General features: G+C 41.3%; 2 protein-coding genes across 5 annotated transcripts in view; one reads left to right on the top strand and one right to left on the bottom strand.

Annotated features, from left to right (window-relative positions):
• The window catches only part of LOC139583688 (NLR family CARD domain-containing protein 3-like), a 672,088-nt gene extending 654,965 nt beyond the window's left edge, over positions 1–17,123 (bottom strand). The window contains exons 1-3 of one of the 4 annotated variants that reach the window (XM_071326905.1): positions 16,392–17,123; positions 13,693–13,926; positions 5,589–5,705 (exon numbers count right to left, since the gene is read on the bottom strand). In XM_071326905.1, coding sequence (XP_071183006.1) covers positions 5,589–5,705; positions 13,693–13,910 — 335 coding nt within the window. In that variant the 5' untranslated portion in view covers positions 13,911–13,926; positions 16,392–17,123. The remainder of the gene's footprint in view (positions 1–5,588; positions 5,706–13,692; positions 13,927–16,391) is intronic. The other 3 variants (XM_071326078.1, XM_071415422.1, XM_071416179.1) reach the window with 3 other exon arrangements.
• LOC139583060 (NACHT, LRR and PYD domains-containing protein 12-like) overlaps positions 1–24,735 on the top strand; it is a 175,406-nt gene that overhangs the window by 42,433 nt on the left and 108,238 nt on the right. The window lies entirely within an intron of this gene.

Raw genomic sequence — 24,735 nt, 5'->3', positions numbered from 1 at the left:
AGGTAATAATGAGACTATAAGGAGTACCAGTACTGAGTCAATGTGCAGGGGTACCAGGTAGTTGAGGTAATAATGAGACTATAAGGAGTACCAGTACTGAGTCAATGTGCAGGGGTACCAGGTAGTTGAGGTAATAATGAGACTATAAGGAGTATCAGTACTGAGTCAATGTGCAGGGGTACCAGGTAGTTGAGGTAATAATGAGACTATAAGGAGTACCAGTACTGAGTCAATGTGCAGGGGTACCAGGTAGTTGAGGTAATAATGAGACTATAAGGAGTACCAGTACTGAGTCAATGTGCAGGGATACCAGGTAGTTGAGGTAATAATGAGGCTATAAGGAGTACCAGTACTGAGTCAATGTGCAGGGGTACCAGGTAGTTGAGGTAATAATGAGACTATAAGGAGTACCAGTACTGAGTCAATGTGCAGGGGTACCAGGTAGTTGAGGTAATAATGAGGCTTTAAGGAGTACCAGTACTGAGTCAATGTGCAGGGGTACCAGGTAGTTGAGGTAATAATGAGACTATAAGGAGTACCAGTACTGAGTCAATGTGCAGGGGTACCAGGTAGTTGAGGTAATAATGAGACTATAAGGAGTACCAGTACTGAGTCAATGTACAGGGGTACCAGGTAGTTGAGGTAATAAGGAGGCTATAAGGAGTACCAGTACTGAGTCAATATGCAGGGGTACCAGGTAGTTGTGGTTATAATGAGACTATAAGGAGTACCAGTACTGAGTCAATGTGCAGGGGTACCAGGTAGTTGAGGTAATAATGAGACTATAAGGAGTACCAGTACTGAGTCAATGTGCAGGGGTACCAGGTAGTTGTGGTTATAATGAGACTATAAGGAGTACCAGTACTGAGTCAATGTGCAGGGGTACCAGGTAGTTGAGGTAATAATGAGACTATAAGGAGTACCAGTACTGAGTCAATGTGCAGGGGTACCAGGTAGTTGAGGTAATAATGAGACTATAAGGAGTAACAGTACTGAGTCAATGTGCAGGGGCACCAGGTAGTTGAGGTAATAATGAGACTATAAGGAGTACCAGTACTGAGTCAATGTGCAGGGGTACCAGGTAGTTGAGGTAATAATGAGACTATAAGGAGTACCAGTACTGAGTCAATGTGCAGGGGTACCAGGTAGTTGAGGTAATAATGAGACTATAAGGAGTACCAGTACTGAGTCAATGTGCAGGGGTACCAGGTAGGTGAGGTAATAATGAGACTATAAGGAGTACCAGTACTGAGTCAATGTGCAGGGTACCAGGTAGTTGAGGTAATAATGAGACTATAAGGACTACCAGTACTGAGTCAATGTGCAGGGTACCAGGTAGTTGAGGTAATAATGAGACTATAAGGAGTACCAGTACTGAGTCAATGTGCAGGGGTACCAGGTAGTTGAGGTAATAATGTGACTATAAGGAGTATCAGTACTGAGTCAATGTGCAGGGGTACCAGGTAGTTGAGGTAATAATGAGACTATAAGGAGTACCAGTACTGAGTCAATGTGCAGGGGTACCAGGTAGTTGAGGTAATAATGAGGCTTTAAGGAGTACCAGTACTGAGTCAATGTGCAGGGGTACCAGGTAGTTGAGGTAATAATGAGACTATAAGGAGTACCAGTACTGAGTCAATGTGCAGGGGTACCAGGTAGTTGAGGTAATAATGAGACTATAAGGAGTACCAGTACTGAGTCAATGTACAGGGGTACCAGGTAGTTGAGGTAATAAGGAGGCTATAAGGAGTACCAGTACTGAGTCAATATGCAGGGGTACCAGGTAGTTGTGGTTATAATGAGACTATAAGGAGTACCAGTACTGAGTCAATGTGCAGGGGTACCAGGTAGTTGAGGTAATAATGAGACTATAAGGAGTACCAGTACTGAGTCAATGTGCAGGGGTACCAGGTAGTTGTGGTTATAATGAGACTATAAGGAGTACCAGTACTGAGTCAATGTGCAGGGGTACCAGGTAGTTGAGGTAATAATGAGACTATAAGGAGTACCAGTACTGAGTCAATGTGCAGGGGTACCAGGTAGTTGAGGTAATAATGAGACTATAAGGAGTAACAGTACTGAGTCAATGTGCAGGGGCACCAGGTAGTTGAGGTAATAATGAGACTATAAGGAGTACCAGTACTGAGTCAATGTGCAGGGGTACCAGGTAGTTGAGGTAATAATGAGACTATAAGGAGTACCAGTACTGAGTCAATGTGCAGGGGTACCAGGTAGTTGAGGTAATAATGAGACTATAAGGAGTACCAGTACTGAGTCAATGTGCAGGGGTACCAGGTAGGTGAGGTAATAATGAGACTATAAGGAGTACCAGTACTGAGTCAATGTGCAGGGTACCAGGTAGTTGAGGTAATAATGAGACTATAAGGACTACCAGTACTGAGTCAATGTGCAGGGTACCAGGTAGTTGAGGTAATAATGAGACTATAAGGAGTACCAGTACTGAGTCAATGTGCAGGGGTACCAGGTAGTTGAGGTAATAATGTGACTATAAGGAGTATCAGTACTGAGTCAATGTGCAGGGGTACCAGGTAGTTGAGGTAATAATGAGACTATAAGGAGTACCAGTACTGAGTCAATGTGCAGGGGTACCAGGTAGTTGAGGTAATAATGAGACTATAAGGAGTACCAGTACTGAGTCAATGTGCAGGGGTACCAGGTAGTTGAGGTAATAATGAGACTATAAGGAGTATCAGTACTGAGTCAATGTGCAGGGGTACCAGGTAGTTGAGGTAATAATGAGACTATAAGGAGTACCAGTACTGAGTCAATGTGCAGGGGTACCAGGTAGTTGAGGTAATAATGAGACTATAAGGAGTACCAGTACTGAGTCAATGTGCAGGGATACCAGGTAGTTGAGGTAATAATGAGGCTATAAGGAGTACCAGTACTGAGTCAATGTCCAGGGGTACCAGGTAGTTGAGGTAATAATGAGACTATAAGGAGTACCAGTACTGAGTCAATGTGCAGGGGTACCAGGTAGTTGAGGTAATAATGAGGCTTTAAGGAGTACCAGTACTGAGTCAATGTGCAGGGGTACCAGGTAGTTGAGGTAATAATGAGACTATAAGGAGTACCAGTACTGAGTCAATGTGCAGGGGTACCAGGTAGTTGAGGTAATAATGAGACTATAAGGAGTACCAGTACTGAGTCAATGTACAGGGGTACCAGGTAGTTGAGGTAATAAGGAGGCTATAAGGAGTACCAGTACTGAGTCAATATGCAGGGGTACCAGGTAGTTGTGGTTATAATGAGACTATAAGGAGTACCAGTACTGAGTCAATGTGCAGGGGTACCAGGTAGTTGAGGTAATAATGAGACTATAAGGAGTACCAGTACTGAGTCAATGTGCAGGGGTACCAGGTAGTTGTGGTTATAATGAGACTATAAGGAGTACCAGTACTGAGTCAATGTGCAGGGGTACCAGGTAGTTGAGGTAATAATGAGACCAGAAGGAGTACCAGTACTGAGTCAATGTGCAGGGGTACCAGGTAGTTGAGGTAATAATGAGACTATAAGGAGTACCAGTACTGAGTCAATGTGCAGGGGTACCAGGTAGTTGAGGTAATAATGAGACTATAAGGAGTAACAGTACTGAGTCAATGTGCAGGGGCACCAGGTAGTTGAGGTAATAATGAGACTATAAGGAGTACCAGTACTGAGTCAATGTGCAGGGGTACCAGGTAGTTGAGGTAATAATGAGACTATAAGGAGTACCAGTACTGAGTCAATGTGCAGGGGTACCAGGTAGTTGAGGTAATAATGAGACTATAAGGAGTACCAGTACTGAGTCAATGTGCAGGGGTACCAGGTAGGTGAGGTAATAATGAGACTATAAGGAGTACCAGTACTGAGTCAATGTGCAGGGTACCAGGTAGTTGAGGTAATAATGAGACTATAAGGACTACCAGTACTGAGTCAATGTGCAGGGGTACCAGGTAGTTGAGGTAATAATGTGACTATAAGGAGTATCAGTACTGAGTCAATGTGCAGGGGTACCAGGTAGTTGAGGTAATAATGAGACTATAAGGAGTACCAGTACTGAGTCAATGTGCAGGGGTACCAGGTAGTTGAGGTAGTAATGAGACTATAAGGAGTACCAGTACTGAGTCAATGTGCAGGGGTACCAGGTAGTTGAGGTAATAATGAGACTATAAGGAGTATCAGTACTGAGTCAATGTGCAGGGGTACCAGGTAGTTGAGGTAATAATGAGACTATAAGGAGTACCAGTACTGAGTCAATGTGCAGGGGTACCAGGTAGTTGAGGTAATAATGAGAATATAAGGAGAACCAGTACTGAGTCAATGTGCAGGGGTACCAGGTAGTTGAGGTAATAATGAGACTATAAGGAGTACCAGTACTGAGTCAATGTGCAGGGGTACCAGGTAGTTGTGGTTATAATGAGACTATAAGGAGTACCAGTACTGAGTCAATGTGCAGGGGTACCAGGTTGTTGAGGTAATAATGAGACTATAAGGAGTACCAGTACTGAGTCAATGTGCAGGGGTACCAGGTAGTTGAGGTAATAATGAGACTATAAGGAGTACCAGTACTGAGTCAATGTGCAGGGGTACCAGGTAGTTGAGGTAATAATGAGACTATAAGGAGTACCAGTACTGAGTCAATGTGCAGGGTACCAGGTAGTTGAGGTAATAATGACACTATAAGGAGTACCAGTACTGAGTCAATATGCAGGGGTACCAGGTAGTTGAGGTAATAATGAGACTATAAGGAGTACCAGTACTGAGTCAATGTGCAAGGGTACCAGGTAGTTGAGGTAATAATGAGACTATAAGGAGTACCAGTACTGAGTCAATGTGCAGGGGTACCAGGTAGTTGTGGTTATAATGAGACTATAAGGAGTACCAGTACTGAGTCAATGTGCAGGGGTACCAGGTAGTTGAGGTAATAATGAGACTATAAGGAGTACCAGTACTGAGTCAATGTGCAGGGTACCAGGTAGTTGAGGTAATAATGAGACTATAAGGAGTACCAGTACTGAGTCAATGTGCAGGGTACCAGGTAGTTGAGGTAATAATGAGACTGTAAGGAGTACCAGTACTGAGTCAATGTGTAAGGGTACCAGGTAGTTGAGGTAATAATGAGGCTATAAGGAGTACCAGTACTGAGTCAATGTGCAGGGGTACCAGGTAGTTGAGGTAATAATGAGACTATAAGGAGTACCAGTACTGAGTCAATGTGCAGGGGTACCAGGTAGTTGAGGTAATAATGAGTCTATAAGGCGTACCAGTACTGAGTCAATGTGCAGGGGTACCAGGTAGTTGAGGTAATTGAGGTAATATCCACATGTAGGTAAGTGTAAAAGTGACTAGTCAATCAGGATAGAGATTACATCTCCTCATCCAGGGAGTGCACACACACACACACACACACACAACACACACACAGAGGGTGTTTGTTTAATATTGTTTTAGGACTATGAAAATGGACAAAAGGATTAGCCTATGGATTATGAAAACAACAAAAATAAATGGGAAAATGGGAGAGGAGAAATGACTAGAGACAGTGTTGTTTAACTCACTGACCATGACCCATGAGTTCTTCTTACCTTTGTTCAGTAGAAAAGTCTCCCTCTCTAAAGTTTATAGGCTGCATCATAGACTTGTCACTCTTCATGGACACACAGCTGGGTACAGGGGAGGCTGGTCTCTCCTGCTTGATTGGTCTTCAACACAACAGAGACAAACATTACATCTCTCATCTACTCTGAGCTCAGATGGGGAAACATAAGAAGAGTTTCATTCCAAAACGCTATATATCCATTTTCAGAAATGTTGGTAAATGAAATGTTATTGTTTAATAAAGAAAATATAAAAGAGATTGGTGTGTTTTTCCACTATCTAATCATGGCATGGGGTTGTTCAATAACATACATGTATTTGTTTAAAATCTATCACTTGATGGTTTCATTTCAGGAAAAAAATGGGGAAAAAATTGCAAAATGCTATATATCTACCTAAATGCTATATATCTACCTAAATGCTATATATCTACCTAAATGCTATATATCTACCTAAATGCTATATATCTACCTAAATGCTATATATCTACCTAAATGCTATATATCTACCTAAATGCTATATATCTACCTAAATGCTATATATCTACCTAAATGCTATATATCTACCTAAATGCTATATATCTACCTAAATGCTATATATCTACCTAAATGCTATATATCTACCTAAATGCTATATATCTACCTAAATGCTATATATCTACCTAAATGCTGTATATCTACCTAAATGCTATATATCTACCTAAATGCTATATATCTACCTCACTCTCAAATGTGACCGAACGGCTCGATTCTCATGGAGCAAAATATGAAATTGTGTTTTTTACATTGGATAAAATTAGAGACTAGAAAATGTTATTTTATTATTTTATTTCTCCTTTATTTAACCAGGTAGGCCAGTTGAGAACAAGTTCTCATTTACAACTGCGACCTGACCAAGATAAAGCAAAGCAGTGCGACACAAACAACAACACATAGTTACACATGGAGTAAACAGACGTACAGTCAATAATACAATAGAAAAGTCTATATACAGTGTGTGGAAATGGCATGAGGAGGTAACACAATAAATAGGCCATAGTAGCGAAGTAATTACAATTTAGCAAATTAAAACTGCAGTGATTTACTGATGGGCTGTGTATATCTGTAGTGATCGGTAAGCTGCTCAGATAGCTGATATTAAAGTTAATGAGGGAGACATAAGTCTCCAACTTCGGCGATTTTTGTAATTCGTTCCAGTCATTGGCAGCAGAGAACTGGAAGGAAAGGTGGCCAAAGGAAGTGTTCGCTTTGGGGATGACCAGTGAGATATACCTGCTGGATCGCGTGCTGCAGGTGGGTGTTGTTATGGTGACCAGTGAGCTGAGATAAGACGGAGCTTTACCTAGCAAAGACTTATAGTTGACCTGGAGCCAGTGGGTCTGGTGACAAATATGTAGCGAGGGCCAGCCGACGAGAGCATACAGGTCGCAGTGGTGGGTGGTATATGGGGCTTTGGTGACAAAACGGATGGCACTGTGATAGACTGCATCCAGTTTGCTGAGTAGAGTGTTGGAGAACATTTTGTAAATGACATCGCCGAAGTCGAGGATCGGTAGGATAGTCAGTTTTACGAGGGTATGTTTGGCAGCGTGAGTGAAGGAGGCTTTGTTGCGAAATAGGAAGCCGATTCTAGATTAAATTTTGGATTGGAGATGCTTAATATGAGTCTGGAAGGAGAGTTTACAGTCTAGCCAGACACCTAGGTATTTGTAGTTGTCCACATATTCTAAGTCAGAACTGTCCAAAGTATTGATGCTAGGCGGGCGGGCGGGTGCGGGCAGCGATCGGTTGAAAAGCATGCATTTAGTTTTATGAGCGTTTAAGAGCAGTTGGAGGCCACGGAAGGAATGTTGTATGGCATTGAAGCTTGTTTGGAGGTTAGTTAACACAGTGTCCTTAGAAGGGCATGTATACAGAATGGTGTCATCTGCATAGAGGTGGATCAGGGAATCACCAGCAGCAAGAGCGACATCATTGATGTATACAGAGAAGAGCGACATCGTTGATATATACAGAGAAAAGACTCGGCCCGAGAATTGAACCCTGTGGTACCCCCATAGAGACTGCCAGAGGTCCGGACAACAGGCCCTTCGATTTGACACACTGAACTCTATCTGAGAAGTAGTTGGTGAACCAGGCGAGGCAGTCAATTGAGAAACCAAGGCTGTTGAGTCTGCCAATAAGAATACGGTGATTGACAGAGACAAAAGCCTTGGCCAGGTGGATGAAGACGGCTGCACAGTACTGTCTTTAATCGATGGCGGTTATGATATCGTTTAGTATCTTGAACGTGGCTGAGGTGCACCTGTGACCAGCTCGGAAACAAGATTGCACAGCGGAGAGGGTACGGTGGTTTATATCATTTGCTAAATAATATATATCTGCCTCACTCTCAGAGAAATCAGTAGTACTGCTAGGTTTTATACATTCAAACGTTACCGTACGGCTCAATTTAGTCTTATATGGCAAAATTTGAAATAGTGTTTTTTACATTGGATAAAAGTAGAGACTCAGAGCTAGAAAATGGTTTAACAGACACCACAGTTGAGGGATATTGAGAAAGTAATTCTGCTTTGAACGTTGATTAACTTGTAACCTCACTTGTGAGAAAATGTCCTTTGAATATTTTGGTTCCTACTGGAGAGCTCTTCTTTGTCTACAGGGCTGTTATTTTGGCAGATAATGTCACCCATCTAAATAAATAGTTAATTAAAAAAAATAATGAACTAAATGTATGGTGTTTTTGGTTGATGTCAGTTTCATTGTTTGCTATGCTATAAATGGTTATTTTATAGTTGAAAGTGGTGAAATGAACTAGAAAATGTTATATAATTACTACTTTAGTAAGGAATTACACATTATTCAGTACTACTGCAGTTGCTACATAATTTCAATAGATGGCAACATAAGACAACAAATTATATTTCAGGAGATGAGTTCAGTTTTCTCCCTGGATACACCACCACTACCCTCACAGGAAAACTCCTGTGTGCTTCTTCCTGTCCCGTCCGTCACTGCTAACGCAAGAGGAAGGACTGAAAAAAGCATTTAACAGATTCCTGTGAAGTAATATAATGATGATTCATGTTTATTATTACCTGTTTTAATGCTCATGTTTGAAATTATACTTCATTAATATAACGATTATCAATAATCCTGAACATTAATTCAGTCGTCTCTGGTAGAGAAAAACGTATTTTCATAGTACATTCATTGTAAAATTAATCGACCAGCATCAAGCTGCTCTGCCTTCTTGAGCAAGTAGTCAACTCATCCCCACTAAAAAGCTTGTGTTGTCACTCTGCCTTCTCCAGGGACATGTTGAGGTAAATTTACTAACCGGGAGGGTTGAATTATGTAATTTATTGGTGGGCTGGAAGATGCATTCTTGTCTTTTCTATTCCGAGGTTGTTTACTCGCAATATCAGATTAAAGATGATTTTTTCAATAATGAATGTTTACTGAGGTTGAGGCTCTGACTAGTGATTATTTACCCGGTGTTCAATACCTGCTATAGTCACTAAATAGTGACTCTCCCAAAAGCAACACAGCCCTAATACTAGATATATAGCTAACTAAAGTAATGAGTGACCATTTTAGAAAATCATGGGACATATAGTCTGTGGTTGTATGCTATTTTATGTCAATCATATTGCTGCTTGTAGCCTGTAACTGACACTTTGTGGTCTTATGCTGCCATCTATTGGAAATATTTAGCAATTAAAAGTTATTAATTCACCTACAGACATTGCTGTTAATTCCTTAGATCAGTATCTAACCTGCCCCACCTATCCCAAGCCAATTGCTGGACTTTCACATAGAGGTTTCCAGGTCACCCAGTTCAAGACACATTTGAAAAAAAATAACTAATTTGGCTTGTTTATCAAGTGTTCTGCCTTGCAATAATAAATATCATGAAAGGGCCCTAGAATTAGGGTTAAGGGTTAGGGGTTAAGGCTAAAATAGGTTACACATAGGGTTAGAGTTTCTGTATAGCATTTTGTGACATCTGCTGATGTAAAAAGGGCTTTATAAATACATTTGATTGATTGTTAGGTTTAGGGTTTGTTAGGCAAAAAACAGTATGGGTTTTATAGCTCTCTTGGCCTTCTGCGGGTACTACATGACTTATTCGTGACATTTGCTCGGCTCATAATCTGAGGTAGCAACTGCGTCAGATCTACAAATCAATGATCTAGACCTGTCCATTTGGTTTGTAACTCAGTGAACCTGCGCAGCATTCGCTCAATTCGATGCCTACAAACGAACATTTCGATACATATCAAATTACCCAGCAGCCATTAAGAAACAACAAGTCATCAAAAGAGTGTAATTTCTTCATTAAAAAAAGTATTCAGGCTGTTTAAATCAGTCACATCTTGAAAAACAGGACATGTGTTTTGTTTTGATTGTATACCTTTTTCTGAAAACAAATATGGTTCAAATGCTTAACGTTTGATGGCGCCAGGCATCACAACTGGGTTACCTGACCCTTTAAGGGAACGAGGGCAGTATTGAAAAGTTTGGATGAAAAGCGTGCCCAAAGTAAACTGCCTGTTGCTCAGGCCTGAAGCTAGGATATGCATATGCATGGTAGTATTGGATTGAAAACACTCTAAAGTTTCCAAAACGGTTCAAATAACTGTTTAAATAATAAAACACTGATATGGCAGGCGAAAACCTGAGGAAAATCCATCCAGGAAGTGTGATTCTTTTGATGTGAGTGTTTTTCCATTGAAAGCCTATCGACCATATACGTGGATAGGACCCAGATTGCAGTTCCTATGGTTTCCACTAGATGTCAACAGTCCTTAGATAATGTTTCAGGATTGTATTCTGAGAAATGAAGAAGAATGACAGCATTTCATGAGTGGTCGGGTCGAATGAACTAGAGCTTTTTTCGCGCGTGACTGGGAGCGAGACCGGGAGCGAGACCTCTTCTTTTTCCTTTGTATTGAATTTTTGGGGGGGATATAAAGAAGGACTTTATCGAAAAAAACAAACATTTATTGTGTAACATGGAGTCTTGTGAGTGCAACCATATGAAGATCATCAAAGGTAAGTGATTAATTTTATCGCTATTTCTGACTTTCGGAACTCCTCTACTTGGCTGGAAAATGATTGTATGCTTTTGTATGCAGGGCGCTGTCCTCAGATAATCGCATGGTATACTTTTGCCGTAAAGCCTTTTTGAAATCTGACACAGCGGCTGGATTAGCAAGAAGTTAACTACTTAAGACAGCTCACGAGGTGTCCTAAATATCTGCCGACTAGGTGGGACTAGAGACTTCATGCATAGCTTTAATGTATACCCATAAGTGTAAAATGTCTTTATTCTCAGCACTTATACGACCAATTTTCTACTTTGAGACGTTTTGTGGATATGGTCCCAGATCTCAGAGTTCCCTACAGTGTTGAGACGGCGAAGTCTATTGTTCAATTTGCTTTTTGCTTTACAGTCAGGGACAGTATGAGTGTAGCCAGATCCTTTTCACTCTCTATCATTGTTTCATTTTGTGGTTCACTGGATTCGTCATCATCCTCGAGACGAGGGTCAGCCGAAAGACCTGCTAGCTCGCCAAGTTAGTCGGTACAGCTAGGTAAGCTAGCTAGCTACTATACCAGCAGCATCCTAGTTACCATAGCTACCACTACATCATTTCCGGCTGTCTGCATTTCTTGTGGACCAATGGAGCTCCCCGGTTGTTTCTTCCACCTGTTAAATCCCGTTGAGGGCTTCTCCCTCTCTCGTTGACGGATGCTGGCTACCTCTGTCCGGTTCTCCTCTCTTCACTAGATGGACGGTAACTTTAGTGTTTAACCCCTCTGTATCCAAGGACCGAACGTTTTAATATTATTTTCGGGGTGCCTCAAGGCTGGACACATTACTTTTTTCCCCTGATAACTAGTTCATTGCATCCGCCATGGAGCCCATTTTCATAACATTACCATATGTCCCTAGTTGTGAGCTAATTGTGAAAAAACAGACCTTATTTTGGGTCATTTATTACCCTGCCAGCTCCTATTAGTTGTATTGAGCACCGTGGCACCAACTCTCCTTCTGAAGATTCTATTCCCAGCTCATTGTTCTGCGTCACAATGCCTGCTTTGCTATTGTTGGCAATGAAACCTGTCTGCATTAACCGTGAACATTGACCTCAGCTTATTATTAACAAGGTTAAACAAGGCTACTTTGTGAGAACTCCCTGTTCAACTGTGTACACGTTAAAACCTCTTTGGGATAGGCATCCCGCTAGTGGGACACCTCGACAACATCTGGTGAAATTGCAGAGCGCGAAATTCAAATGACAGAAATATAAATATTTAACTTTCATGAAGATACAAGTGTCATACATCAAAATAAGGATTAAGAGTTAACAGCAGGTGTCTTGATAATACTATAGAATCATGCAGTGAGTCAGTGGTTCCTGCGCCACATGTAATTGCTTTGTAGTAGTTAAAAATAATGTTTTATATTTCTATATGATCAATCTATAAATAATATAGACCTACATGCAACAGTATGTCTTGTGCCTTTGGCAATGATTTATGTATAACAAGTGATACCATTTTGTCTTAATTTTGGCAGATTAAATCATGTTAATTTTTGAAGATTAACTCAGGTTTTTGCCCAAAGGAATTGGACTTATGGTTGAAAGGTGGCTGGTTCGAATCCCTGGGCGGGCGCTGGAAAAATCAGGCGGAATTGATCTGACCACTGGAGGGCTGCTGGGTTCACATCCTCAAAACATTCACCTTTCGTTGATCAGAACTCTAGAGGTTCTTCTTCACTGAACCCAAAAATATATAATTTTATAATTTTATAAATGTTATAACTTTTAGTGGTTCCATATATTAAGGAAGTGATAGAAGCCTTTTTGGTTCTATAAGGAACCTTCTTTTCTAAGAGTGTATAATAAACACGTTTTTCTTTTGATTATTTAATTATCTACATCATGTTATTTCAAGTTCTCCCTTTGGAGCACAACATCACATTGTTAAAAAATAATCCTAAATTGGGCGTGGCTATAAAATGGTCAATTGAAGGCATCTAGGGTGTAATATGTGTTGGATGAATATGAACATTGTATGCAACGTTGTAGGCAACATTATTGGCAAGGGGCTTGATGACTACTATGCCAAAGCTATTTAGAGTTGTTAAACGGGTGTGAAGAGTGTGTTGATATAACGGTAATATTGTCCAAATTCTGCTTGTAAAAACGATCAGAATTGGTTAAAAAAATATGCATTCCATTATATTAGTCAATAATTAAGAGTAGGCAAAGTGGTTGTGTCGTGAAAATTCTATCAAATGTCTTCCATTGCAACGAGTAGTCAGGGTGCCGTGGAACCCCTGCAGTACCTCCACAGACCCCGGATTGAGAACCCCTGCAGTACCTCCACATACCCCGGATTGAGAACCCCTGCAGTACCTCCACAGACCCCGGATTGAGAACCCCTGCAGTACCTCCACAGACCCCGGATTGAGAACCCCTGCAGTACCTCCACAGACCCCGGATTGAGAACCCCTGCAGTACCTCCACAGATCCCGGATTGAGAACCCCTGCAGTACCTCCACAGACCCCGGATTGAGAACCCCTGCAGTACCTCCACAGACCCCGGATTGAGAACCCCTGCAGTACCTCCACAGACCCCGGATTGAGAACCCCTGTAGTACCTCCACAGACCCCGGATTGAGAACCCCTGCAGTACCTCCACAGACCCCGGATTGAGAACCCCTGCAGTACCTCCACAGACCCCGGATTGAGAACCCCTGATTTAGCAGATGCTCTTATCCAGAGCGATTTACAGTAAGTGCATTCATCTTAAGATAGCTAGGTGAGACAACCACATATCAGAGTCAAATATACAGGATACAAACATTCAATTTCAGCTAAACAATGGAAATATTGCGTTTTGCTAAGAAACAAATTTCATACACATCTAAAATATACTAATAAAACATCTGAGGACAGTAATGGAAGGTACCCAAGAACAACAATTTCTGATTAAAAAACAAATGTGAAAAACTGTGTAAATAGTATTTAGGAAATAAACACTCAATAGTTTTTAAACACAATTGTAATCTCACCTCTTAGCTTTGGTGTCATGTTCCCCAGAGTGTCTCATTTTAGAGGCAGGGCCCCCCTCCTCTCTCTCCACAGAGAGACTCATTTTAGAGGCAGGACCCCCCTCCTTTCTCTCCCCAGAGAGACTCATTTTAGAGGCAGGGCCCCCCTCCTCTCTCTCCCCAGAGAGACTCATTTTAGAGGCAGGGCCCCCCTCCTCTCTCTCCCCAGAGAGACTCATTTTAGAGCACTGACCCCTAAACAGAGATCCAACATGTTGGTTGTGGTTAACAGTAATTCTTGAATGTCAATTGTTCTCATTTAATAATTATCTCTTATAAAACATTTACTAACAGACATAGAAACAGTCAGGTGATTTAATGCATCACATGAACATGTAGTTGACATTTCATCTCCATGGTAACTGTCAATAATGATAATAAGTCACTGTTTGTTAAGGTAGTTATAGACAGTACAGCAACAATAATAATAACAATAATAATAATAATAAGTCACTGTTTGTTAAGGTAGTTATAGACAGTACAGCAACAATAATAATAATAATGATAATAAGTCACTGTTTGTTAAGGTAGTTATAGACAGTACAGCAACAATAATAATAATAATAATAAGTCACTGTTTGTTAAGGTAGTTATAGACAGTACAATAATAATAATAATAATAATAAGTCACTGTTTGTTAAGGTAGTTATAAACAGTACAGCAACACAAGGCCATGTCTCACACTTATTTGTATTCACTAACAGCAGGCTATTCATTGTCTTTCAATCTGTTATTTTCTAAATGTATCTGAGAATATAGACAGAATGGATAAAACTGGAGTGATTGATCTGAGGGGGAAATCATTGATCAATTCAGAAAGGTTTTTTGCAACAAGTAAGAGGTGTTATATTATGTAAAGTAGACTAGGTTATAATGTATAGTAGTGGGTTGTTAGTGATATGTAGATGTTATATTATGTAAAGTAGACTAGGTTATAATGTATAGTAGTGGGTTGTTAGTGATATGTAGATGTTATATTATGTAAAGTAGACTAGGTTATAATGTATAGTAGTGGGTTGTTAGTGATATGTAGATGTTATATTATGTAAAGTAGGCTAGGTTATAATGTATAGTAGTGGGTTGTTAGTGATATGTAGATGTTATATTATGTAAAGTAGGCTAGGTTATAATGTATAGTAGTGGGTTGTTAGTGATATGTAGATGTTATATTATGTAAAGTAGACTAGGTTATAATGTATAGTAGTGGGTTGTTAGTGATATGTAGATGTAATATTATGTAAAGTAGACTAGGTTATAATGTATAATAGTGGGTTGTTAGTGATATGTAGATGTTATATTATGTAAAGTAGACTAGGTTATAATGTATAGTAGTGGGTTGTTAGTGATATGTAGATGTTATATTATGTAAAGTAGACTAGGTTATAATGTATAGTAGTGGGTTGTTAGTGATATGTAGATGTTATATTATGTAAAGTAGACTAGGTTATAATGTATAGTAGTGGGTTGTTAGTGATATGTAGATGTTATATTATGTAAAGTAGACTAGGTTATAATGTATAGTAGTGGGTTGTTAGTGATATGTAGATGTTATATTATGTAAAGTAGACTAGGTTATAATGTATAGTAGTGGGATGTTAGTGATATGCAGATGTTATATTCTGTAAAGTAGACTAGGTTATAATGTATAGTAGTGGGTTTGTTAGTGATATGTAGATGTTATACTATGTAAAGTAGGCTAGGTTATAATGTATAATAGTGGGTTGTTAGTGATATGCACATCGAGGTCTATACCTCGGCTATAGCCTACATATCATAGATGACCAGTCTAAACCTGTTCAGATCAGTTCACATAATGTTATAGTCCTACCAGTAGCAGGACAGAGAATGTAGCCAGGCCATCAGGTCGGTCGGCTTGATAAGCAGTGATGTATTTTTTTTAGGTGAGGGAGCGCAAGAAAATATGTAAATTACGTCAAAATTTCTTCAAAGTTTGTACCGACAGATGTAGCCTATTGAATTGCCTATCATTACAGTTCTCTCCAACCCTGTTCCTGGAGCGCTACCCTCCGGTAGGGTTTCACTCCAACCCTGTTCCTGGAGCTCTACCCTCCGGTAGGGTTTCACTCCAACCCTGTTCCTGGAGCTCTACCCTCCGGTAGGGTTTCACTCCAACCCTGTTCCTGGAGCTCTACCCTCCGGTAGGGTTTCACTCCAACGCTGTTCCTGGAGCTCTACCCTCCGGTAGGGTTTCACTCCAACCCCAGTTGTAACTAACCTGATTTAAGTTATAAACCAACTAATTATTTTAATCAGGTGACTAGTTTTGAATAGTAGTGAAAACCTACAGGATGGTATCTCTCCAGGAACTGGATCGGAGAGCCCTGTTTTAGAAGATGAATAAAATCCATCCTCCAATTGTTTTTTTACTATTCAGCTTCAGTAAACCGTCCTAAAATCTGATTAGAAATTGCTATATTTTTGTAACAGTAACGTTACCATTTACCTGGTAATTAAATATAATTTATTTAGAATTGATCAGAATAATTTTTTCGTGTATTCTCAAATTGAAAGTGCTCCCTCGCGCTCCCCAGCACTACACACATGATGATCAGTGATCATAGATCAAACCTACTCTGGACTATTAAATGTCTGAAGACGAACTAACTTTATAATAGTTTGTATGTAGCCTCTAGACTTACCAGAGTCTGCTCGTCTTTCCTTCAAATCAATACTTTCACCCGACTTCTAATGTTGCCGAGAAATGTGCGCCACAGTTTCAACATCCATTTTGTAAGTGCATTCGTCTACAAACTTACTTTCAACTTCATGAGGAAATTACATAACCAGAATTCCTAAACCCAGAGACGCAACATCCCGAGTCTACCGGGACCGCAGGGGAAGCAGACTGTAGGAAGTAGACCAAAGCCGTGATTTGGGGTTTGAGAAGTCATTAAGTGAAAAATGATTCCTTAGTTGTACATTTTCTCGAAATCTAAAGGCAAAACCTAGATTCGAGCCAATGTTTTAAGTAGTTGAACATGTTATTACTCCAACTTCGTGAAAGTGACAAACTGACAGGTTATTATTTTAGTTAAAAAATACTTTATATCGAAGGAGTGTCTTTGGTTTGATGGCCTGCACATGCGCAGTTCGGCGTGAGACGACCGTTATACCCGATAATGTGTTTCTGCGTATGCGCTGCGTAAACCAACGTTGCCATGACATGTGCGTCTGTGTCTAGTTAGTATAAATGTATGTGCATATTACACTATATTACACTTTTGGAGCGGCAGGTAGCCTAGTGGTTAGAGCGTTGGACCAGTAACCGGAGCTGACAAGGTAAACATCTGTCGTTCTGCCCCTGAACAAGGCAGTTAACCCACTGTTCCCTGGTAGGCCATCATTGTAATAAATAATTTGTTCTTAATAATTAAACTGACTTGCTTAGTTAAATAAAGGTTACTTAAAAAAAAGATATATATATATACATATATGCATAAATACTAAAGTATGTCGACACCCCTTCAAATTTGTGGATTTGGTTATTTCAGCCACATCCGTTGCTGACAGGTGTATAAAACCGAGCACACAGCCATATAATCTCCATAGTCAGTAGAATGACCCTTACTGAAAAGATCAGTTACTTTCAACGTGGCACAGTCATAGGATGCCACCTTTCCACAAAGTCAGTTCATCACATTTCTGCCCTGCTAGAGATTCCCTGATCAACTGTAAGTGCTGTTATTTTGAAGTGGAAACATCTTGGAGAAACAACGGCTCAAGCATGAAGTGGTAGGCCACACAAACTCACAGAATGGGGCAGCCGAGTGCTGAATCGTGCTTTCTGGAGTGATGAATCACGCTTCACCATCTGGTAGTCCGACTGACACGTCTGGGTTTGGTGGATGCCAGGAGAACGCTACCTGCCCCAATGTATAGTGCAAACTGTAAAGTTTGGTGGAGGAGGAATAATGGTCTGGGGCTGTTTTCCATGGTTTGTGCCAGGCGCCTTAGTTCCAGTGAAGGGAAATCGTAACGCTACAGCATACAATGACATTCTAGATGATTCTGTGCTGGCAACTTTGTGGCAACAGTTTGGGGAAGGCCCTTTCCTGTTTCAGCATGACAATGTCCCAGTGCACAAAGCGAAGTCCATACAGAAATGGTTTGTCAAGATCGGTGTGGAAGAACTTGACTGTCCTGCACAGAGCCATGACCTCAACCCCATCGAACACATTTAGGATGAATTGGAACGCCGACTGCGAGCCAGGCCTAATCACCCAACATCAGTACCCGACCTCACTAATGCTCTTGTGGCTGAATGGAAGCAAGTCCACGCAGCAATGTTCCAATATGTAGTGCAAAGCCTTCCAAGAATAGTGGAGGTTGTTACGGCAGCAAAGGCTGGACCAACTCCATATTAAGTGTGTAGGGGGCGCTATTTTCACTTTGGGAAAAAATCGTGCCCAATTTAAACGGCCTCGTACTCTATTCTAGATCGTACAATATGCATATTATTATTACTATTGGATAGAAAACACTCTCAAGTTTCTAAAACCGTTTGAATTATATCTGTGAGTAAAACAGAACTCATTTTGCAGCAAACTTCCTGACAGGAAGTGAAAAATCTGAAATCGAGGCTCTGTTCCAGGGCCATCCTATTCAATTGCTTGAAATCTATGGATATACATGCACTTCATACGCCTTCCACTAGATGTCAACAGGCAGTGGGAGGTGAAATGGGGTGTCTAGCTTGATCTGAGGTCGAACAAGAGCTCTTGGAATGACGTGACCCCAATTTCCTTTGTCTTGCAAGGCACAGGAAATTGGAAGGACATTGGCTTCTGAAAAGCGTTCGGTATAGACGTCTAATAACTCCGGCTTTGATTTTATTTGATACATGTGATAATATCATCGTAAAGTATGTTTTTTCAATATAGTTTTATCAGATTATTGAACGTTTATCGGGAGTTTTGGCGTTTTCCGTTCTCTGCGTTTGGTGAAGATGGACATCTTCGCGCCACTTGGCTAGCTAAGGTTGCTAATTCGACAGGAGAAGAGGACATTCTAAAACCAAACAACGATTATTCTGGACCAAGGACTCCTTGTACAAGATTCTGATGGAAGCTCAGCAAAAGTAAGAACCATTTATGATGTTATTTTGTATTTCAGTGGAAAATGTTTAGTCCTATTATCCGCACTAAGCTAACATAAATATATATAGTGTTTTCGCTGTAAAACATTTAAAAAATCGGACATGTTGGCTGGATTCACAAGATGTTTATCTTTCATTTGCTGTGTTGGACTTGTTAATGTGTGGAAGTTAAATATTTCAAAAAAAAATTTTTTGAATTTCGCGCTCTGCGAAGGCAGCGGAATGTTTTGGATGTTCCGCTAGCGGAACCCCGGGTCGAGAAAGGTTAATGTCCATGATTTTGGAATGAGATGGCCGGTGAGCACGTGTCCACATACTTTTGGAAATGTACTGTATATTTGATGCTTTTTGTAAAACTCATGCCACCATTTTAGTTATAGTTATAACATACTGTAGTCTAAAACCATTTTAGTTATAGTTATAACATACTGTAGTCTAAAACAATTTTAGTTATAGTTATAACATACTGTAGTCTAAAACCATTTTAGTTATAGTTACAGTATAACATACTCTAGTCTAAAACCTTTAACAAGTACATTTGGGAACATAACATGATGTCATATTTTCCAAATGGTTTCATTATCAAAACTTCATGACACTTACTTGGGTGACTACCTCATGTCTCCTTTTCTGTTAAATTCGTTAAATGCTGTTAAATGCTGGAGATCCCCCTTAACAAAGCCTTGCCTTAGTCTATCCAGAGGACAAGCCTTCTGCCATATGCTGGAGACCCCCCATAACATAGCCTTGCCTTAGTCTATCCAGAGGACAAGCCTTCTGCCATATGCTGGAGACCCCCCTTAACATAGCCTTGCCTTAGTCTATCCAGAGGACAAGCCTTCTGCCATGCCTGCACATTTTCAGAAAAAAGTACCAACACTTCAAAATTAAATATCACTTGGGATAATCTTCCAATGACATTGTCTTTTATTCAAATAACAGATTGTACCTGTTTGGGGCTCCAGGTTCTCCAGAAGGACTACACACCACCATCTCCTCAGACCAGGCTGAAGGACCACACACCACCATCTCCTCAGACCAGGCTGAAGGACTACACACCACCATCTCCTCAGACCAGGCTGAAGGACCAGCCACCACCATCTCCTCAGACCAGGCTGAAGGACCACACACCACCATCTCCTCAGACCAGGCTGAAGGACTACACACCACCATCTCCTCAGACCAGGCTGAAGGACCAGCCACCACCATCTCCTCAGACCAGGCTGAAGGACCACACACCACCATCTCCTCAGACCAGGCTGAAGGACCACACACCACCATCTCCTCAGACCAGGCTGAAGGACCATACCACCATCTCCTCAGACCAGGCTGAAGGACTACACACCACCATCTCCTCAGACCAGGCTGAAGGACCAGACACCACCATCTCCTCAGACCAGGCATATCAGGCTGAAGGACCACACCACCATCTCCTCAGACCAGGCTGAAGGACCAGACACCACCATCTCCTCAGACCAGGCTGAAGGAGCAGACACCACCATCTCCTCAGACCAGGCTGAAGGACTACACACCACCATCTCCTCAGACCAGGCATATCAGGCTGAAGGACTACACACCACCATCTCCTCAGACCAGGCTGAAGGACCAGACATCACCATCTCCTCAGACCAGGCTGAAGGACCAGACATCACCATCTCCTAAGACCAGGCTGAAGGACCAGACACCACCATCTCCTAAGACCAGGCTGAAGGACCACACACCACCATCTCCTCAGACCAGGCTGAAGGACCAGACACCACCATCTCCTCAGACCAGGCTGAAGGACTACACACCACCATCTCCTAAGACCAGGCTGAAGGACCACACACCACCATCTCCTCAGACCAGGCTGAAGGACTACACACCACCATCTCCTAAGACCAGGCTGAAGGAGCAGACACCACCATCTCCTCAGACCAGGCTGAAGGACTACACACCACCATCTCCTAAGACCAGGCTGAAGGAGCAGACACCACCATCTCCTCAGACCAGGCTGAAGGAGCAGACATCACCATCTCCTCAGACCAGGCTGAAGGAGCAGACATCACCATCTCCTCAGACCAGGCTGAAGGACTACACACCACCATCTCCTCAGACCAGGCTGAAGGACTACACACCACCATCTCCTCAGACCAGGCTGAAGGAGCAGACACCACCATCTCCTCAGACCAGGCTGAAGGACTACACACCACCATCTCCTAAGACCAGGCTGAAGGAGCAGACACCACCATCTCCTCAGACCAGGCTGAAGGACTACACACCACCATCTCCTAAGACCAGGCTGAAGGAGCAGGCACCACCATCTCCTAAGACCAGGCTGAAGGACCAGACATCACCATCTCCTCAGACCAGGCTGAAGGACTACACACCACCATCTCCTCAGACCAGGCTGAAGGAGCAGACACCACCATCTCCTCAGACCAGGCTGAAGGACTACACACCACCATCTCCTAAGACCAGGCTGAAGGAGCAGGCACCACCATCTCCTAAGACCAGGCTGAAGGAGCAGACACCACCATCTCCTCAGACCAGGCTGAAGGACTACACACCACCATCTCCTAAGACCAGGCTGAAGGAGCAGGCACCACCATCTCCTCAGACCAGGCTGAAGGACCAGACATCACCATCTCCTCAGACCAGGCTGAAGGACCACACCACCATCTCCTCAGACCAGGCTGAAGGAGCAGACACCACCATCTCCTCAGACCAGGCTGAAGGACCACACCACCATCTCCTCAGACCAGGCTGAAGGAGCAGACACCACCATCTCCTCAGACCAGGCTGAAGGACCAGACATCACCATCTCCTCAGACCAGGCTGAAGGACCACACCACCATCTCCTCAGACCAGGCTGAAGGACCAGACATCACCATCTCCTCAGACCAGGCTGAAGGACCAGACATCACCATCTCCTCAGACCAGGCTGAAGGACCAGACATCACCATCTCCTCAGACCAGGCTGAAGGACGAGAACAGTCACAATGTATTTCCTATGGCTCATTCTGATCATCTGTAAATACCAAATAAATACCTATTCTGCTTTTGAAATAATACCATTTACGGTCGAGTATTCAAACGGAGTGTCCGAGACAAAATATCACGTGTACTGGAATGAAAACTCATAATGAATAAAACACAATGTTAATTATTCATTATAAATGTATGTTAGTAAAACATAATGAATAAAACACAATGTTAATTACTCATTATAAATGTATGTTAGTAAAACGTAATGAATAAAACACAATGTTAATTACTCATTATACATGTATGTTAGTAAAACATAATGAATAAAACACAATGTTAATTACTCATTATAAATGTATGTTAGTAAAACATAATGAATAAAATACAATGTGAATTACTCATTATAAATGTATGTTAGTAAAACATAATGAATAAAACACAATGTTAATTACTCATTATAAATGTATGTTAGTAAAACATAATGAATAAAACACAATGTTAATTACTCATTATAAATGTATGTTAGTAAAACATAATGAATTAAACACAATGTTAATTACTCATTATAAATGTATGTTAGTAAAACATTATGAATAAAACACAATGTTAATTACTCATTATAAATGTGTGTTAGTAAAACATAATGAACAAAACACAATGTTAATTACTCATTATAAATGTATGTTAGTAAAACATAATGAATTAAACACAATGTTAATTACTCATTATAAATGTATGTTAGTAAAACATAATGAATAAAACACAATGTTAATTACTCATTATAAATGTATGTTAGTTAAACATTATGAATAAAACACAATGTTAATTACTCATTATAAATGTATGTTAGTAAAACATTATGAATAAAACACAATGTTAATTACTCATTATAAATGTATGTTAGTAAAACATAATGAATAAAACACAATGTTAATTACTCATTATAAATGTATGTTAGTAAAACATAATGAATAAAACACAATGTTAATTACTCATTATAAATGTATGTCAGCAAAACATTATGAATAAAACACAATGTTAATTACTCATAATAAATGTATGTTAGTAAAACATTATGAATAAAACACAATGTTAATTACTCATAATAAATGTATGTTAGTAAAACATTATGAATAAAACACAATGTTAGAGAGAATAAAGTAGATGTCACGCGTCAAAATGTTGATTTATGACCCTATGTCATGATGACGTGTGACATCTACTTTATTTACATAGGGTCCTGCATGCACACGTAGGTAGGAAGTGACCATGTGTTTGGGCATCCTGTCAGGACATCCTGGTGGGGTGGGGTGCGGGGGGGAGGAAGTGACCATGTGTTTGGGCATCCTGTCAGGACATCCTGGTGGGGTGGGGTGCGGGGGGTAGGAAGTGACCATGTGTTTGGGCTTCCGGTCAGGACATCCTGGTGGGGTGGGGGGTAGGAAGTGACCATGTGTTTGGGCTTCCGGTCAGGACATCCTGGTGGGGCGGGGGGGAGGAAGTGACCATGTGTTTGGGCTTCCGGTCAGGACATCCTGGTGGGGTGGGGGGTAGGAAGTGACCATGTGTTTGGGCTTCCGGTCAGGACATCCTGGTGGGGTGGGGGGTAGGAAGTGACCATGTGTTTGGGCATCCTGTTCCTGGTTCTCACGGCTTAGAGTATGAAAAGAGTTTTATGATGTCTTTGAAGTTGTCATGATGTTTGATGTCTAGTGTCCTGTTTGGAACGGGGTGGGGGGACATTTCAAAGAGTAAGCCCCCCTATTGTATTGCCCTCCGGGTTGTTGTCTATGAAACATGAATGTCCTGGGGTATTGGGCTTTGCAGACGCCTTATAAAGCCCCAGAACAATACATGCGTAAGACTGTACATGATAACCCCCGGAATATTAAACAAAAATGACACCTATGCCAATTTTCGGTATGTTATGCACGTCTTGTCATGAACCCAGTGACCAAAGCATTGAGGAAGTTCTGTGTGAAGCTCCAGAATGTTTTAAAGGAGTTTTGGGTACGAGTGAGGGACATATGTCTTACATATTCCAGCCGGAGGATTCTACGGTAAAGATATTCACAGACAGTGGCCCCAAACCCCTTTATCAGGCAAAACCTGGGAGTTTTTCTCCTGCTCTGCGGATGAGAGAATGGCTAAAGATTAGGCTGGTGCTCTGTAAAATTGAACAGGCCCTGAGTGGTACAAATGTGCCCGGATATGCGTTGAAAGAACAGGTCTGCGGCCGCAGTGATCTGAAGGCCCTAAGAATCGCTTCAATGGCCTATAGCCCTGACGCCAAAGTGACATTTTTAGCCTGTGAACTTTATGATGGTGCTAATGCTACAAAGTCTGTCAATTCTTCTGTATCTTCCCCAGCATGCAAAGATGTAAACTTTTTTATTCCTGTGTTTAGTTTTAAATGGGTGGATTATCCAATTTTCATAACACTTCTGAATAAGCTGGACAGTCTTTTCCAAAATGGTGAACAGTTACAGCGCTGGCCGCGGCTGTCCTTGAGACAGAGCCAGGACCTAAAGGCCCGACGGATTATATACCCCTGGAGGGAAAACTTACGGAGTTTTGATGGACCGTGCAAGAGAGCCAGGCAGTTTGATGGGGAATTGGACACGGATAATGGTGGATGGCTACACCAGGCCCCTGTATCTGTAAGAAAGGCAGAACACGGATAATGGTGGATGGCTATACCAGGCCCCTGTATCTGTAAGAAAGGCAGAGTAAAAGACCTTCATTATGAACGGCTATAAATTGTATGTACATGATTTTTTTAATGAAATAAAGATGTTTTTAAAAAGTATCTAACGACGTCCTGAACTCTCTCGTTTTTCACTCTTACCACAGTCTGTCCCGGAGAAAAAAACTTGCGGAAAAAGCCATGTGCGCTCGTGTGTGTGTGCGTGCGTGGGTGT

Source organism: Salvelinus alpinus, chromosome 1 (assembly GCF_045679555.1).
Source record: "Salvelinus alpinus chromosome 1, SLU_Salpinus.1, whole genome shotgun sequence".
NCBI lineage: Eukaryota > Metazoa > Chordata > Actinopteri > Salmoniformes > Salmonidae > Salvelinus > Salvelinus alpinus.
This window is presented reverse-complemented; position numbering and strand designations above follow the sequence as displayed.